The sequence below is a fragment of the Triticum aestivum genome, chromosome 4A, assembly GCF_018294505.1.
Source record: "Triticum aestivum cultivar Chinese Spring chromosome 4A, IWGSC CS RefSeq v2.1, whole genome shotgun sequence".
In the NCBI taxonomy this organism is placed as follows: domain Eukaryota; kingdom Viridiplantae; phylum Streptophyta; class Magnoliopsida; order Poales; family Poaceae; genus Triticum; species Triticum aestivum.
Genome location: NC_057803.1, coordinates 619967453 through 619983339, shown reverse-complemented (window position 1 = coordinate 619983339; position 15887 = coordinate 619967453). Strand labels below are relative to the sequence as shown.

Below are 15887 nucleotides of genomic sequence, written 5' to 3'. Positions count from 1 at the left end.
AAAAATGTAATTGTTTCTCTGTTTGCTATACATTTTTTCAAAAGACCTTTTTTGTATCTTTTAATCTATAGAATCAACGTATCCAATATATACATGTTTGAAAAGTTCAGGAAATGAGCTACAACTTTAGTGAAGATACCATTCTTTGTCTTATCATTAAGTAGGCCTAATCTTCAACTCAAGACAAACCACAATATCTATCTGAAAATTCAGATAGTCATCCTTCATTTTATTTTGTTAGCTTCTACTCCCTCCGTCCCACAATATAAGACGTTTTTGCAAGCTATGTTAGCTTGCAAAAACATCTTATATTGTGGGACGGAGGGAGTAAATCACAAGTACAAAAATCATGAAATTTCACTGGAGCAAGGAATTTTCATCCTATACAAGTCTCTAGATATTTTAATCTCTAGGAAACCTCATTAAGATGGCCAAGAGCATACTCAAATTTGACTAGCAAATCTGTCAGCCTTTTAGGACAGTCAATTAGGAAAATACACATCTTCTAAACCAACAGTCAAAAAATTCTGAAACTTTTCCTTGAAGATATATAGCTACGACTTTGTAGGTAATGATTTATATAGGAAAAATCATATAGCTCATCAAAACCTGTACAACAGGCACGCTGCTAAACCTGTCTGTGCACACAACACTATGTTTCATAGAAGCACTCTGCATTGCTATCAAACACTGGTACACGATAATGGCACTCTGAATTTCTATCAACCATATACAATAACTTTGTACATTGTTTTAGAGGACCAATGTAAGCTGACCGAAGTCCAGAGATAATAAAATTTGGCAGCAACAATTAAATTATACTACTCCAGACGTTTTTGTGACAAAGAAAAACAAGTCCAGAGGTAGTAGCATTTTTGTGACAAATCACGAATCCTTTGAAACTATCTGCATCTACAATTTGATCACTACATATACATTGGAACAGAACTGTATCATGAGAGAATAAAGCTATCAAGAAGCAATGGACTGAGAAGATCAAATGTGAAACGCCTGACCATGGAGCACCACTTGAAATCTGAATGTTCTTTGTCCCCCACTTGATATCCACCCATCATTTCCCATTGCACTATTGCCCAAATCTTTGATGAAACAATTCGCTTTTTTAGGATGAAACAATCATTAATAAGTTCCTCCTCATTACACACTTTTATTGCATCAGATTCTTTTATAAACAAGTAAAAAAAAGAATCAAAGAAAAACAAGACTACTACTACATTCTACACAAAGGCATCAATATAATGGTACAATGCAATTTCCCTTTCCTTCCCAATGTTTTGCAAGAGAATGCACCACGATGTTGATCATCATCACGGCGAGACACCGATGAGAATCAGGCGGAGCTCCACTGGCTGGCCTTCTCAAAGCCGTTGCGGCCGTAGTAGTAGTCCTCCATGGCCTGCTGGATTTGGGCACGTGAGTTCATGACGAAGGGCCCCTGCTGCACCACCGGCTCATTGAGCGGCTGTCCCGCTGCTAATGCAAACCGCAGCGGCGCGCCGGACCGGTTCCACACGCTGAGCCCGTCCCCTGCGCTGAGGACGAGGCAGTGGTGCGCGCTCGCCGGAGCTGCACCCTCCTTGCCGAACACGCCCTCCCCCTCAATGATGTACACGAAGGCGTTCCAGCCCTCGGGGATCGGCTGGTGGAGCTGCGACCCTGGTTGCATTGTGAAGTCCATGTACATGGTGGGCGTCTGTGTGTAGACCGGCGACCGCACCCCGAAGGCTTCCCCCGCAATGATCCGCACCGCCACGCCGTCTTTCTCGGCCTGGCTGATGTCCTTGCTCTCGAGCTCCTGGTACCTTGGCTCAATCCTGGCATTAATGAATGGGCATTTGCAGAAGCAGAATTGGTGTGTGAGTGGTTGATACATACATCATATGCAAATAACCATTGTCATGATACATACATCTTGTCTTTGGAGGCGAGGTTGATCCAGAGCTGCAGGCCCTTCTGCACGCCGTCGGCTGCCGGCATCTCCGAGTGCACGATGCCGCGCCCTGCCGTCATCCACTGTTGAGGAACAGAGCATTCAGATGCATTGTTGGTTCTCAAGTCAAAAATGGAATGGGTCAAGTCTCAAGTGGTTTGTCTGAAGAACTGGATGAGTAGATCAGACCTGGACATCTCCTGTCCTGATGGTGCCCTTGCGGCCAGAGAAGTCCTGGTGGGTGAAGGCCCCCTGCATCGTCAGAAACGCAGAAGACAGAATAGCATTTCAGCAAACACCTTGAAGGCAACAGGATGGAAGAAGCTCAGAGCATGCGTCCGTACGTCTAGCATGTAGGTGACGGTCTCGAAGCCCCGGTGGGGGTGGTCGGGGAATCCGGCGGGCTTGGAGACGGAGAACTCGTCGAGCAGGAGAAACGGGTCCAGGTTCCGGAGCTCGCAACTGAAGCAGCAACAAGAAGAGACATACAGACAGAGGTCAACGCCAGCGCCCCATGATGTGAAATTCAGAGTCGATTAATCGGGCGTGATCTCTTCAGATAGGGGTTGATGGTGTCTTACCCGCCGATGCTCCGGCGGACGGTGGCGCCGTCCCCCTCGGACTGGGACAAGGACAGCACCTTCTTCACTACCTTCCTCGGATTCTCGAACGGGACGGGCGTGGAAGAGGAAGACATGATCGCTGGCGTGGAACAAGAGGACTAGGAACAGAAGAGGTCTGTTGTTGGCGCTGCTTGTAGAGCTTGAGCTTGTCTTTCTGGACGCGAGATGAACACAGTGGCTATTCTGCCTGGTGAGGCGCGCGGGTGCCCTATAAATAGGGGGAGAAGAAGAGGAGGATGAAAAGACGAGGAGGTTCTGCATCAGCATCGTCGTCGCCATGACCTCCTCCTCCTCCGGCCGTTGAAGTAACGGTCAGCGCAGCGCGGCTGCTTCCTTTTTTTCTATTCTTTTGCTGCTTGCGGTGGGTGGTGTGCCCGACGACGTGCTGGCGTGAGGCCGTCGTCACTCGTCACCCCCGCCCCCGACCCACACTAATCATGATGGCTATGCAGCAAATACACCCACACACACAAAAAAAAAAAAAATAGGGTAAGCATTGGTCGCACCACCCGCAGCTTTTCTGAAAACTATATAAAGAAAAAAAAATAGAGAGTAATGGGGTATAAACATATGTAATAGTGCCTCTATCTCAAAATAAGTGACTCAACTTTGTACTACTAGCTTTACTACAAAGTTAGTACAAAGTTGAGTCACTTATTTTGAAACGGAGGGAGTAGGATTTTCCAGAATACCCATATAAAGAAGATATTAATTAAGCACCATAGACTTAATTCTAGTATAAATTATTGACATGCAAGATAATAGCATATTTAAAATCTACACATTTTTCTGAGGGATTTTCATGTATAACATGTTAGATTTGAAATTAGGATTTAAAAGTTTTGAATATTTTAAAAAGCATCTGAATTTGCACCAAAAAGAGAAGTGAAAAAGAAAAGGGAGTGACTAAACAACAGATGTCTGTTTTTAAATTAGCTTCAGGTTGCTTTTTTGTTCCAGTCATAGGTTGACAGCTGTCTGTACTAGGTACTCAGTCTAAAGTTCAGTTTAAAAAAAGCGTCTGAATCCTTACTCGTTTCAGGTCGAAAAAATGTGCCTCAGCCTTTCTGGTCCTCGAATGTGTAGCGCCCCGTCCTGTACACCTAACGGGCCGCCTAACCAACCCGTTAACAAACCACACACACGCATAGAAAAAAGCTTCCCCTGATAGTGGGCTGGGCTATAGCCCCGACCGCCACTAGTACCCTAGGTCAAAAAGCCCTCCCTTTCCCGTCACTTACCTCCCCTCTACCTGATCACCTTCTTCCTCTCCAAGTATAATAACTAAACAAAGAAAAGAAGTCTTTTTTGAGAGAGAGAGAGAGAGAGAGAGAGAGAGAGAGAGAGAGAGAGAGAGAGAGAGAGAGAGAGAGAGAGAGAGAGAGAGAGAGAGAGAGACTGTCAGGCACTTTATTGATTAAGTAACATCATTCTAAAGTACTTCCCAGATACACCAGGGGATTACATCAACAGAAATATTACAAACTGAATGTTCACTATTGCGAGCTAATAGATGTGCCGCTACATTCAAGTCGCGATGAACATGCTTGAAGATACAACAGCCACCAGAGACTTTATATCAGCTATCACCGAGCCCAACAAAGATAGATCCTGAGCATCAGAATGAATGCACTGAAAGTCAGAGAGAGACAATCAGAATTAAGAAGCACAAACATGTGACCATGATCTCTGGAAAATGTGAACACGCCTAATGGCCAGGCCACTACTTCAGCAAGTTCTGGTGATGTTACGCCTTCAAAACGTTCATTGCATGCCAGCACACAACATCCATGGTGATCACAGATAAAAAACACCCACTCCCAAGCAGCGATTATTCGCGAAAATAGTAGTATCAACATTGATACGTACCGTGCCCGCGGTGGTGTAACCCAACGAGGCCTCGAGGTAGAGGACTCACACCTGGAAGAGGACGCAGGCTTGTAACAAAGAAAAGAAATATGTGGAAGCGTGACGTTAGCTGGCGGGTGGTGGGGAGAGAAGACATGGATGCAACTGCGTGTGATGCTGCTTGCGATGAGTAAAATAAAAAAGCAGCAGGGGAATCAGCTTCCTCGCCGAAATTATCATGGACTAACTAGAATAATGAGGGATAGCTGAAAAATATAGATGACTGATGATTCAAAAACATGTAAAACAATGAAAAATACTAAAAAAATGCACACAACACTGAAACTGAGAAAGAAAATATAGATAGACGGAAAACTGTATGAACAAATTTGCTAAACTAGCTAACAAACCTAACACTAAAGAAATGAGTAGCATGAAAAAGCTAAAGATGACTGAAACCTGAATAAGACTGAAATTGACACTGAACATAACCATGAACTAACCTGCAATGAAGATGACTGAAACTGAAAACTACAAACTGATATATGGCTAAGAATTTTATGACACTTCTGAGATGACAAAACTGAATACAACACAAAGCTGAAGAACATTAACTGACGATACTAAAAATGACACCTAACACTCAACCAAAAACTATAAACTGAATTTGACACCTACGGGTTCAGACACTAGAATGACAGATAAAATGATACCTAACATGATTGAACGAGAAAATGATAAACACATAGACAAACTCTTCCTAGAAAAACTAAAAAAAATGAATAATAATTAATGAAATAACTGCACTGAAAAATGAAGACTAATCAAAAAGATGACTGAAAAACTAAGAACAGAGACTCACCAGATAACTAATTTAAACTACAAGAATTATTAACACATATCAAGTCTAACAAATTTAAAATGAATGCTGAAAATACAGGAATAACAAAATAAACTAAAAATAATAAGCTGAATGGAAACTAAACTAGTTAGAATAATAAATGACTTAACTTAAAACTGATAGACAAGAACAAACACTGACCAAATAACTGAATAGAACTAAAATGAGACACTTAAGATAATGAACAAACACTGACAAAATAACTAATCACTTAACATATAGTTGAAGAGAACTAAAACTGATACTTTGGTTTTTATGTTTCTTTTTACATATACTACAAGATTTTGTTTGTTTTTTCGTTTTTTGGGGGGATTTATTTTTTCGTAAAACGCAAAGTAAAAATATTGAAAGGGTGCGGTCGCAACTGGTCTGGGCGAATAGACACGAGGCGATTTTTTTCTTTTTTGTAAAACACGCATAGTAAAAAACACTTTTTGTAAAACACGCATAGTAAAAAACACATAAAAAAGAGAAAACTAGGATTCGTACTCACACAACCTAACACTGCTGAATTGCTCCCACTAGCCACTACACGCATCTAACATTGATGTTATGATGCGAGGCCCGAACATTTAAACCACATAGAGCAGCGCCGAGATTTAAATCATTTTTGAAGGGCAAACAAATATTGAAAACGTGCAGGCCCGAACAATCTTTGAAATATCCGTTTCTTAAGTGGGAACAATTTTAGAAAATTCTGAATAACTTTTTTAAAATATGAACATTTATTTAAAAACAACCAATTTTGAAAAAGGGAACACCGTTTGAAACATATATATTTTTAAACATGGGAACAAATTTTCCAACCTGATTTAAAAAAAACAATTGTAAGAAATTGTCGTATAATTTTCTGAAATCTTTATGTCATTAATAAAATGTAATACATGTATTTGGCAAAATGTTACGGTGTCACATTTAAAAACTGATACTTAGGAGTACTGATGACTAAAAAGTGAAAATAATCTAGCAAAAAAACAGTGCAAAAAACAGAAAACAGAAAACTTAAAACTTAGGACTTACATGAACAGGAGGTTCAAAACAGAAATAATCATCTACTAAAAGACAAGACTCGTGAGAGATAGGACTGAAGAAAGATGCAAATGATAACTAAATATGATAAAATGAGGACTGATACTATTACAAAAACTAATATAAGACTGAGAAGGCAATCTTACAAACTGAGGAACAAAAATAATGAATACAGTTGAAGAATAGTAAGAAGTCAGTTGTTCACCTTAGAATGAATACATAGATAAAATGATTGACAACAACATAAGAGACCAGAGCAAGAGACTTAGAGAGAAATGGACAAAATACACTAGAGTGAAGAAAATGAACAAAAGTCACTAGGCCGTGACCACACACGCCTCTAGCCAGCTAGCCGACACCTTAGAATAGTGCACAACGACGTCCACAATTCCATGCTCGTGCAACACTGGCAATCTTCCTACACAAGATTAGCATATGAGAATGGGCCAGAGCTCAACTGACTAGGAAACCCCCAAAAAGGGGAAACTTGACCACCTCAAGCAGTTGAGACTACTCATTGAAGAAAATTCGGCCGGACTACCGCTATTGCATAAGTATCAATACATTCACAGAAAAATGCGTGTATGAATTGGTTAAGGGGGAATGTATATGTTTAGCAAAACACTAGTGAACAAAGAAAAAGATGGGGTGCATAAGACTACAATTTAAGCTATATAAAGGTGCAATCAAACCTTCTGACTTTTGAAAAAAAATGGTCGAGGAAGCAACAAAAAGGTCGAGGAAGCAACAAGCTTGATGACCGAGAAACAGGGACTTGCGTGATAACAAAAAACATGGGAAATATATAGAGACAATAAAATAAGATGGAACACCTCAGATATGTGATTCAGGGTACTGCTTGTACCAAATTGCTGCAGATTTTCATATGTGCATAATGTAAAACAAGACTACAACATTCATGGACACCATGAATCAAAACAAACACCTAGTAACTAATATATGTAGTATATTATCTTACAAGATAGCATGACTTTCACATTAAATAAAATTGAGCACATGGTAGCATTTCAGTTCCATCTAGACACAACGAAATCATCACAAAAGCATTGGTGTTGCCTTAGTTTTAATTGGCTGTTGTAGAGAATTGCAAAACTGAATTCCAATAACCTGAAGCAGCAGAAAGGGATTAGGACTTGATTGCTACAGATCTGCAAAACTGAACCCGGATGAACCTATACAATAACAGAGAGAGTTAGGATTTGAGATCTGCTTGTGTTCTTGGGTTCAAGAAGAGAGAGGGACAGACTCACAGACACCAGAATAGAGAGTAATGAGGCGCCATATGAAGAAGGGAGGGGGAGGGGTGTCATGGGAATGGAGGGATGGGCACCATGGGAGGGGAAGGAGAGAGAGAAGGCGCCATGGTAGGGAAGGGCATGCTGGAGGAGAGGGGCAACAAATGGAGAGAAGAAAGGGAGGCGATATGCCACAGAGAAGACAATATCTGAAGTTTGACCTCTCTATCGTCGCCTCGAGCCCACCGTCGTCGCCATGGATAAGGATTGAGGAGGACAGACTAGATCCTCCACGCGACACTGGAAAAAAGCGGGCGCGAAAATGACCCAAAAGGATCCACTAAGACCCACTAAGACAAAGCGGGCCCGAAAAGTTCAGCCACACCAGCGCAGATCTCAGAACTGAATCGAACGACTGAAAATTCGACTTGAAGCCAAAATGAAAACAGACGACTGTTTTTTAGTAAAACTGAAAGAAAAAGGGGCGTGGCTGGGGTCAAACCCAGGTCTCCTGGGTACTCGAGTGGGGCGTTAGCCACTGGGGTAGATGTGTGGATGCCAAAAAATTAGGGTGCCAGAAATTATTTGTTTCTTTGATTATTTAAGAAAAGCGGCATTTGTCAGTTTAGGTTCAACAACGACAAATCTGAACCGCCAAAGGTCCCGTAGTAGTTTAGTTGGATCTAAAGGCATCTTTAGCCTATCCTTATATCTCAACTCCTTATATGTCTCATTATGCTTAAGTCTTTATAATTTGAGGGGTTAAACGGTGGCCAGACCTAGCCAAACCCCTATAATTAACTTCTAAACTTTGTTTACAGATTCTTCTAGCCTTGGTCATATAGATTTCAAATAATTGCATAGTATTTCATCTGCCATTCGAATGATTCAAATTGAACATACACAACAGATCAATAATAAACATGTATATAGTTCATCTAATCGAGCAATTCAAATTAAAAGATGCATAGACTTCATAAAAAAGGCACCATATTGACCAAGTTCGATCCAAAATCACCACAACATAGTATGTCTTATGTCATGTATCAAGCACTTTCATGCTCATCACCTTCACGAGAGACCTCGGATTAGGCCATGATCTCCGCATGAGTGAGCTCCCAATACTTCCTTAACGTGGCATTGATCATGCATGGGTTCATGAACATGATAGCCTGCTCTTTGGCCTTCTTCTATCTTGCAAGGCTCTCCTCCTAGATAGGAACCCTATGCTACTCCGCCTTAATATTCCTCCTAGATAAGAACTAGAGGAGGGAGAGCAGAACCTCACGGGACTTCTCTATTATGTGGACTAGAGAAAACTAGAACTAGATCATGACTAGAATGAGAGAGAGAGGGAGAGGAGGGAGAGAGAGGGCATCATTGACTCTAAATAAATACTAGGGAGTCCTAGATAATTATCTAAGCCCTCTATTATTTATGTTAGGTCCCCGAAAACAATTTCCACCTATATATCATTTCCCAATATTACATGGTATTCCCCGAAACACTTTAGGTAACCTCGAAACGCTTTCCGTTTCTCTCTTGAAACAATTTCTTTCATTTTTGAAATTATTTGGAGAATATTTTCTCATATTCTTCACTCCAGTAAAACTCAACAGATCGTAATCCCCTTAAGCATGTGACTCTGTAGGTTCGATAAAATATAGACATGAACGAAAACACCTTTCATTCAATGATCAATAGCGGAACCGCGGACATCCATATTGATCCATGTATTTACACAAATGATATTCGAGTCAGCCTTTTGGTTATCATATGCTATTTCACTTGCTTCGCGATACTTTACAAAATCTGTGGTGAGATATGTTGGTATCCTCTTGAGTCATTCTCATGCTCATTACACCGGCTCCTTGTTACCGGATTTGTTCTTCTTTCTTGTTGTCATGTTTCGGCATCCCTGTGAGCTAGTCACCTGTGTCTGGCCAAATAATGATGGATACCATCATACAGAGAGTACCCCAAGAACACTACAACAAAAACACCCCTATAGCATCGCATATCTAGCAACGAAATAATAGCATGTGTTGTTAGGTCCACCTCCCACGTTCCACGAAGAGTTAACCTTCCCTATCCCTACGCACCTCCCCCATTATCTGTACCTCCGTGCAAATAGCACACCTCCCCCATTCCCTCAAAAAAAAAAGCACGCCACAGATGTTGTATAGAAAGAAAAGAACATATCTTTTCTCCACACCACTTAGGGCATCTCCAACGCAAGGCGCTAGTGGAGGGCGCCAGGAAATAGTTCCTGCTAGATGGGCGGTTGCATCAATGATTCCCTGGCAGATCCTGGTGTCAGGCGCAAGAGGGACGCAAAGTAGTGCATCGGGCGCTTGGTGTTTTCTCAAGTACGCGCTGAACACAAGCAGCTCTTCGCCTCTGTTGCCGATCTACATGTAGCGCCTCTAATTAGCGTCTTCTATTGGAAGACAAGATGCCTAGATGCCTTTTTATTTTCTTTAATATTATTTTTTCTCCCTAAGCGTCTAGCTAAGAGCCTTGCATTGTAGATGCCCTTATCTCCGCTGATTCATCTCTCCCATCGGCCTGGATCCCCTAACCTCTCTCCTCCGATCCTCCCCTGTGGAGACGTTCTCCATGCCTCTCCATGCGCCCCCGCATCCATGGGTCTCCGTCGCCAGCGCGGCTCCGCGCCTCATCTGGTATGGCTGCTCGGCGTCTTCGCACGCGCGGGAGCTGAATTGCGCTCGACGGTGCTGCTCCGCCTCGGCTACATCGACTTCGACGCCGACGGTTCGGTAAGGCACTCCCCCCATCTTCTCTTATCCTTCCAGCCGCCGCACCTCACGCGCGAGTCCGAAGGCGCAACGCGCACTACACACACCGCCTAGGTGCCCCTTCCCCGGCGTCTTTGTGATGCTCGACGCCACCGCCCGACCCTCTGCCGCGGCAGGCAGCCGATGCCTTTCCCCCAAGCGCTGCCTCGGCGCCCCTCTCCTGGTCTCGGTAGGATTCTTGATTGTGCCTCCATCATCTCTGTGAACGGCCGTCGCTATTGTGCGTTCCTCTCGTGGTTAAAATAATTGTACATCTTCTCTGCCTATTTGGTATGTAAGTAGTGTGTTTTCCTCTTCTGGTTGATATGCAAGTAATGCGTGCCCATTGGAAGTTAATGTCATATAGGAAAGAGGGAAGCACCACAATGAACTGCAGCCGAGTTCGAGGAATAATTGTTCTTATAATGCAATTTGGGCTCTGTTAATTGGTGAATTCTATTTTAGAAGTCCACTTTTATAGGGAAAAAGTAGGTGCCACAATCTTGAACTCCCTGTTAGTGTTAGATATTCAAGGACCTGATTTAGATTAACCTTGTAGTTTTGATATGTTGAATCACAAGCTAGCAATAATCTGTTGTATGCTTGCACCAAATCCTTTAAAAATATGTTCTTTCAACAACTGTTTATATGTCAAGTCCTCCAAATTAGGAACACAGCTAATGACACCACATGTGAGTTTGATACTGCATTTATGATCAGTTCCGCTGAATAAGTACTGAGCAAATGACACGATATTTATTAAAAATAAGGAACTGCTTTTGCCTACTGACAACCATCACAAATAAGTAATTTAGTTTTTAGTGAAAAATGAAATGACTTGATTCTTATATAGTTAGAAGAATTCCCTTTTCTTTTTAATGTGCATTATGAATTAAATTAAAAGTATGCATTTAACTTTCAGCAGTGCATGTCCAAGTCAGCTGTAATGCAAATCACAAACTAAAGGCTCACATATAGAGAAATGACATCACCTAGGGCTCAGCATACGTAGTACTTGAATAGGAGCAGGATTATGTAATACATATCCGCTTGTGAGATGTGAATTAAATGACTAATAAACACTTTGTATTATGACATGCATAAAAAAATCTGGTAGTAGTTTTCATGTGTTGTAGACTTGTAGTTTGATTGCGTTTATATTGTCCTGTCATGAAAGTTAACAATGGGTTTATGTGATATTCAGGGGTGCTGTTCAAAGAATTAGGTAGCTTGCCTGAATTCTTCTTGTGGGAGTTGTGCAGAATCCAGGACAATTTGTCTCCCCATAACCACTTTGGTGTCCTGTTATGGAACAAGTTATACATCACTCTGGTACATCTAATGTTCACTTGTCTTTTATGCGTATTGATAGTGTTCATATCTAATTCTCATATAACTCCAGCTGGCTTAGTAAATAGAAAACCCCGACAAGACCCTCTTTATGGTATCTCTAATTCAAATCCACGCTCAAGAAGGAATACAGGTAGAGCTACTGTTGACTTCCTCTATATATGTGTATTGCAGGAACATTAGTACTGTTTAAATTTTGTTCTGTTAACGAAAATAGTTCAAACTATGTGTATGGGATGTCCCAACAGTGCAAAGATGTGTATGACCTGTGTATATCTCTAGATATCTCTTCGAGTTCGATTACAAAACATGCTGATGTACTAAAGTGCTATGGGCGTTTTTGAAAGTGGTTTATGGAAGAAAATAATTTCAATGGAAGTATGCTATATTTGTGTACAAGTTTTAGAGTGGTTGGGCTTTTTTAGAACCGTTCGTTGATGTCGATCTAACGGCAGACAAATACGAAGTACTGGGTAGTACTTCGATGAAAGTACGCGAAAGTACTAAAACGAGTGGGGCCGGTACTCGTGACAAGGTGGGGACGCGTTTTAATCTAGGGGCAGTTTAGTCCTAGGAAAATTTGCACGCGCCGCCCCTCTCGTCAAATGAATAACCGCCGCCATGGTGCTACACATTCCACAATTACTCATCGGCGGCCATCTCCTCCCTCTCCTCCATGTCCACCGCAGTCATCTCCTCCTTCTTGCCGCTGCAACTTCGCTCCACTCAGGCAACCCCTCCCCCCCACCCACCCCCACCCCCTCTTCCACGGCAGATCGAGCTGATGGCCGGCGGCGAGAACACCGACTTCGTGCAGATCGCCGGCGGCGACCAGGTCAAGTTGGCCAGGTTGAGGGAGATCCATTCTTGGTTTGACAACACATGGCAGATGAGCTGGACGGCAATGGCCACTCTCAAGAATTTGACGAAGAAGGAGAGGGCAAAGCTTTTTCCCCCAGCCCGTGCAACCGATTCAGAAGATCGAGATCCTCCTCTGGGCGATGGAGTAGGCCAATTCGTCCAGCGAGTGGACCAGGCGGAGGTGGTGGGCGTTCAGATCCAGGGTAGAGCATCCACTAGATCAGGAACCACCGTGCACGAGGTGCCGTTGCAGATTGTGCAGCCTCCAACTGAGCCACCGGAGACTTCGAAGCGCAAGATGAGGAGGACAATGGCCGCGGCCTCGCTTCCCCGCCGTTCTCCACGCTTCCCTCGCCGCTCTCCTCATCTGAACGGCGGCGGTAGCTATGTTTAGAGTAAGCTTCCCCACTCCTCATCTTTCTACTGCTCGTGCTTACATCATGGTGATACTGATCATAATAGCTCAGAGAGGGAATGCTAGATGGCATTTTAATCTCAATGAATTGCATGAACATTTGAGTACATGGATTTGGAGGATGGATTATGATGTATGTGAACCCTAGGCATCATATGAACCCTAGGAAAAATTAGTAATGTTCTAGTGGTAGACACTGAAATATTTCGGTACACACCGGTAGGCACTAAAATATTTCGGAACTGCCCTAGGCAAAATTTGTAATGTTGTAGTGGTGGACACTGAAATATTTTGGTACACACCGGTAGGCATTGAAATATTTCGGTACTGCCCTAGGCAAAATTTGTTATGTTGTAGTGGTAGACACTGAAATATTTCGGTACACATCGGTAGGCATTGAAATATTTCGTTACTACAATTTCAGTACACACCGATGCACACTGAATTATTTCACTACTGTAGTTTCAGTACACACCGGTACACACTGAAATATTTCAGAACTGCAAATTCTATACAAAGTTGGCATTTTGTCATTTATGTGCGAATTAATCCATGCATCATATGGCCTAACTTTGTACACGAGTTTGGGTCAATTTCATGTCTATTTATTGTTAAAATTATTGTCATGCCATGAAACACAAGACAAGTCACTGACCCAAGCTTGCAAAGATGCCATATCAATGTTGCTGATATGAAATATGCATGTTTTCACATAGTCTTGTGTCTGAATTAAAACTGAGCATTTTTTCTTGATGGTATCCATGGATCTAGAACTCCTATGAATTTGCTCATGTTGGATGTTTTGTTCTCCATCATTTGTACTAGCATTCCGTGCGATTAGATGTCATGACAAGACCCCTGGCATATTTATTTTCTTGCCTCCAACATCACATGTGTGTTTTGCAGGAAAAAACCTGGAGTTCACCAGGCTGGCTGAAGTTGTGAGGCTGGGAGGCTGAATGTGGAAGTACCTTAATTTTTAGGAACGAAATGTTGCTATGTATGACCAAGGGTTTCATACCTTAATCTTTGGATAATTAATTATGTGAACTGTTGAATGTGGCGCATAACGAAACGCCTCTACCATTGATACTAGTTCAACATGTCGGTCCAATTAGAGACCAGCCACTACCATATAGAACAGTTAGTATTTCATACTACAACCTGGCACGTACAAAACATCACACAGTGGAAGCACATCCCTAAGCACCTTGCATTGTACAAGGTCTTAGAGACAAGCCTCTACCATATATAACAGTTACCATGTCACACTACAGCCTATAAAACATCACACAGTGGAATAATCATAGCTAGTAGAGCATTAGTTACCAGTTAATAATAGTTGCAATCCATCACAAGCAATAGTACCTAGATATGAGTAGATATAGGTACGGTAATACACGACAAGTACTCGCAAACAAGAGCTAACATAACAAGTTCATTTCAGATTGATACATGGCCCACCCCAGTTCTAAATCAGGTGGATGGTGATCATCATCCTCAAGTCATGGCGACGGGTGTTCGCAACAGTGAGTAGGATGGCCTGTCCTACCCGAAGATTCTTGGCACGAAGGAACTTCTTCCACCCTGCCCTGCTCAAGACAGTGCGACCGTCCGTGTCCACTGCATAGGCACAACTGGTGATGGAGCCCGTTCTGGTAAGGCGTAGTCCAGCAGCCATGCCTTCTTCATCCGGGTCGATGCCACAGCTATCAAGTAACCTCTTAGGTAATTTCTGAAAACAGTTGACATGATCATATACATTAGTGGAAATAGCAAAACAGTTGACATGATATATGATCATGTCACGTGCAATTATCAACAAAGCATACACTTCAAGACACATATATCATTGGATTCAACACTGAGCATATATATCATCACATCAGTACACTATACGCCAAGCATCAAATTACTACAGTAATTAGGCATATCATTAGATTACTGCGTACACTAAGCATATCATCGCATATTACTACACTACATGCATGTCATAAAATTCTTCACTAAATGAATTCTAAACTAGGCCTCTCATCACAGTACTACAACATGCATATCATATGAACTACTACACTAACTAAGCATGTATATCATGTAATTACCACACTAAGTAACATACCATGATATGCCGTTTAACATTCGTCCTTGTGAGGCGGGTCACGAATGGCTTCCCTAGGTAGTCTTCACGTAGCGGAAGCATGTCCCAGAGGTTGCCGATTTCCTGGTCGCCCAGTCTGAGTCCTTGGGCATACAGGTATTCAACAAGTGGGTTCTCATCATCATATGAATCGTCATCATCTGAATCAGCACCATCTTCCTCCTCATGAACTTCATCCTCACTATCCGGAATCAAATTTAGATAGATAACAGAAATCCTGGGCCTATCTTTTCTGAAGGAGAAGCTGATCAATTCACCCCCACTAAGACGCATGCGGGCGATGAAACGATCCCAATCATCTCCTCCTATTTGGGTTATCTTTCGCCCCTTCTTGACCTGCATAGTGTATGGGCCCCCAAGAGCATCGAAGGTCACGGTGTCTGCGACGAGCTCATTGTATGCCAATCTCACATTGCATGGTACGATCTATGTAAGATAAAAACAAATAACAGACACAATACATTAGTGGAAATAGCAAAAAAAACAAAAAGAATGTACTGTCAGAAGGTTCATATAAATTGTTACCGCTGCAAAAACAAAAGAAGGCTGGAAGTAGATGCCGAACAGCGTGGCAGTAGAAAGGCTGGTCCGGCACCGTGAGTTGCAGCATCCACATTGTGCTTCCTCCATTCTACACAGAACGTGTTGAACTCTAAGTTGAATTGTACATAGTACAATACAAAGATCATACATATAA

General features: G+C 42.2%; 1 protein-coding gene and 2 long non-coding RNA genes across 3 annotated transcripts; 1 reads left to right on the top strand and 2 right to left on the bottom strand.

Annotated features, from left to right (window-relative positions):
• Positions 1 to 1166: 1166 nt before the first annotated feature.
• Positions 1167 to 2807, bottom strand: LOC123087642 (pirin-like protein). Its single transcript, XM_044509684.1, has 5 exons — positions 2533 to 2807; positions 2296 to 2413; positions 2141 to 2203; positions 1931 to 2034; positions 1167 to 1835 (listed from the first exon to the last, which is right to left on the bottom strand). The coding sequence occupies exons 1-5, from the start codon at positions 2646 to 2648 to the stop codon at positions 1352 to 1354; spliced, it is 885 nt and encodes a 294-aa protein (XP_044365619.1). The 5' UTR covers positions 2649 to 2807; the 3' UTR covers positions 1167 to 1351.
• A 3112-nt stretch (positions 2808 to 5919) lies between these two features.
• LOC123087643 (uncharacterized) lies at positions 5920 to 7792 on the bottom strand. Its single transcript, XR_006441459.1, has 3 exons — positions 7624 to 7792; positions 7481 to 7545; positions 5920 to 6770 (listed from the first exon to the last, which is right to left on the bottom strand). It is a non-coding gene; the product is annotated as an uncharacterized lncRNA (long non-coding RNA).
• Positions 7793 to 10406: 2614 nt separating this feature from the next.
• LOC123087644 (uncharacterized) lies at positions 10407 to 12473 on the top strand. Its single transcript, XR_006441460.1, has 3 exons — positions 10407 to 10894; positions 11611 to 11738; positions 11809 to 12473. It is a non-coding gene; the product is annotated as an uncharacterized lncRNA (long non-coding RNA).
• The last annotated feature ends 3414 nt before the right edge of the window (positions 12474 to 15887 follow it).

Coding starts and splice junctions, on each gene's coding strand:
- LOC123087642 (XM_044509684.1), bottom strand. CDS start 2,648: ATGTCTTCCTCTTCCACGCCCGTCCCGTTCGAGAATCCGAGGAAGGTA. Junction 2,204..2,295: donor CCGTCACCTACATGCTAGAC/GTACGGACGCAT, acceptor CTGACGATGCAG/GGGGCCTTCACCCACCAGGA. Junction 2,035..2,140: donor TCAGGACAGGAGATGTCCAG/GTCTGATCTACT, acceptor GTTCCTCAACAG/TGGATGACGGCAGGGCGCGG.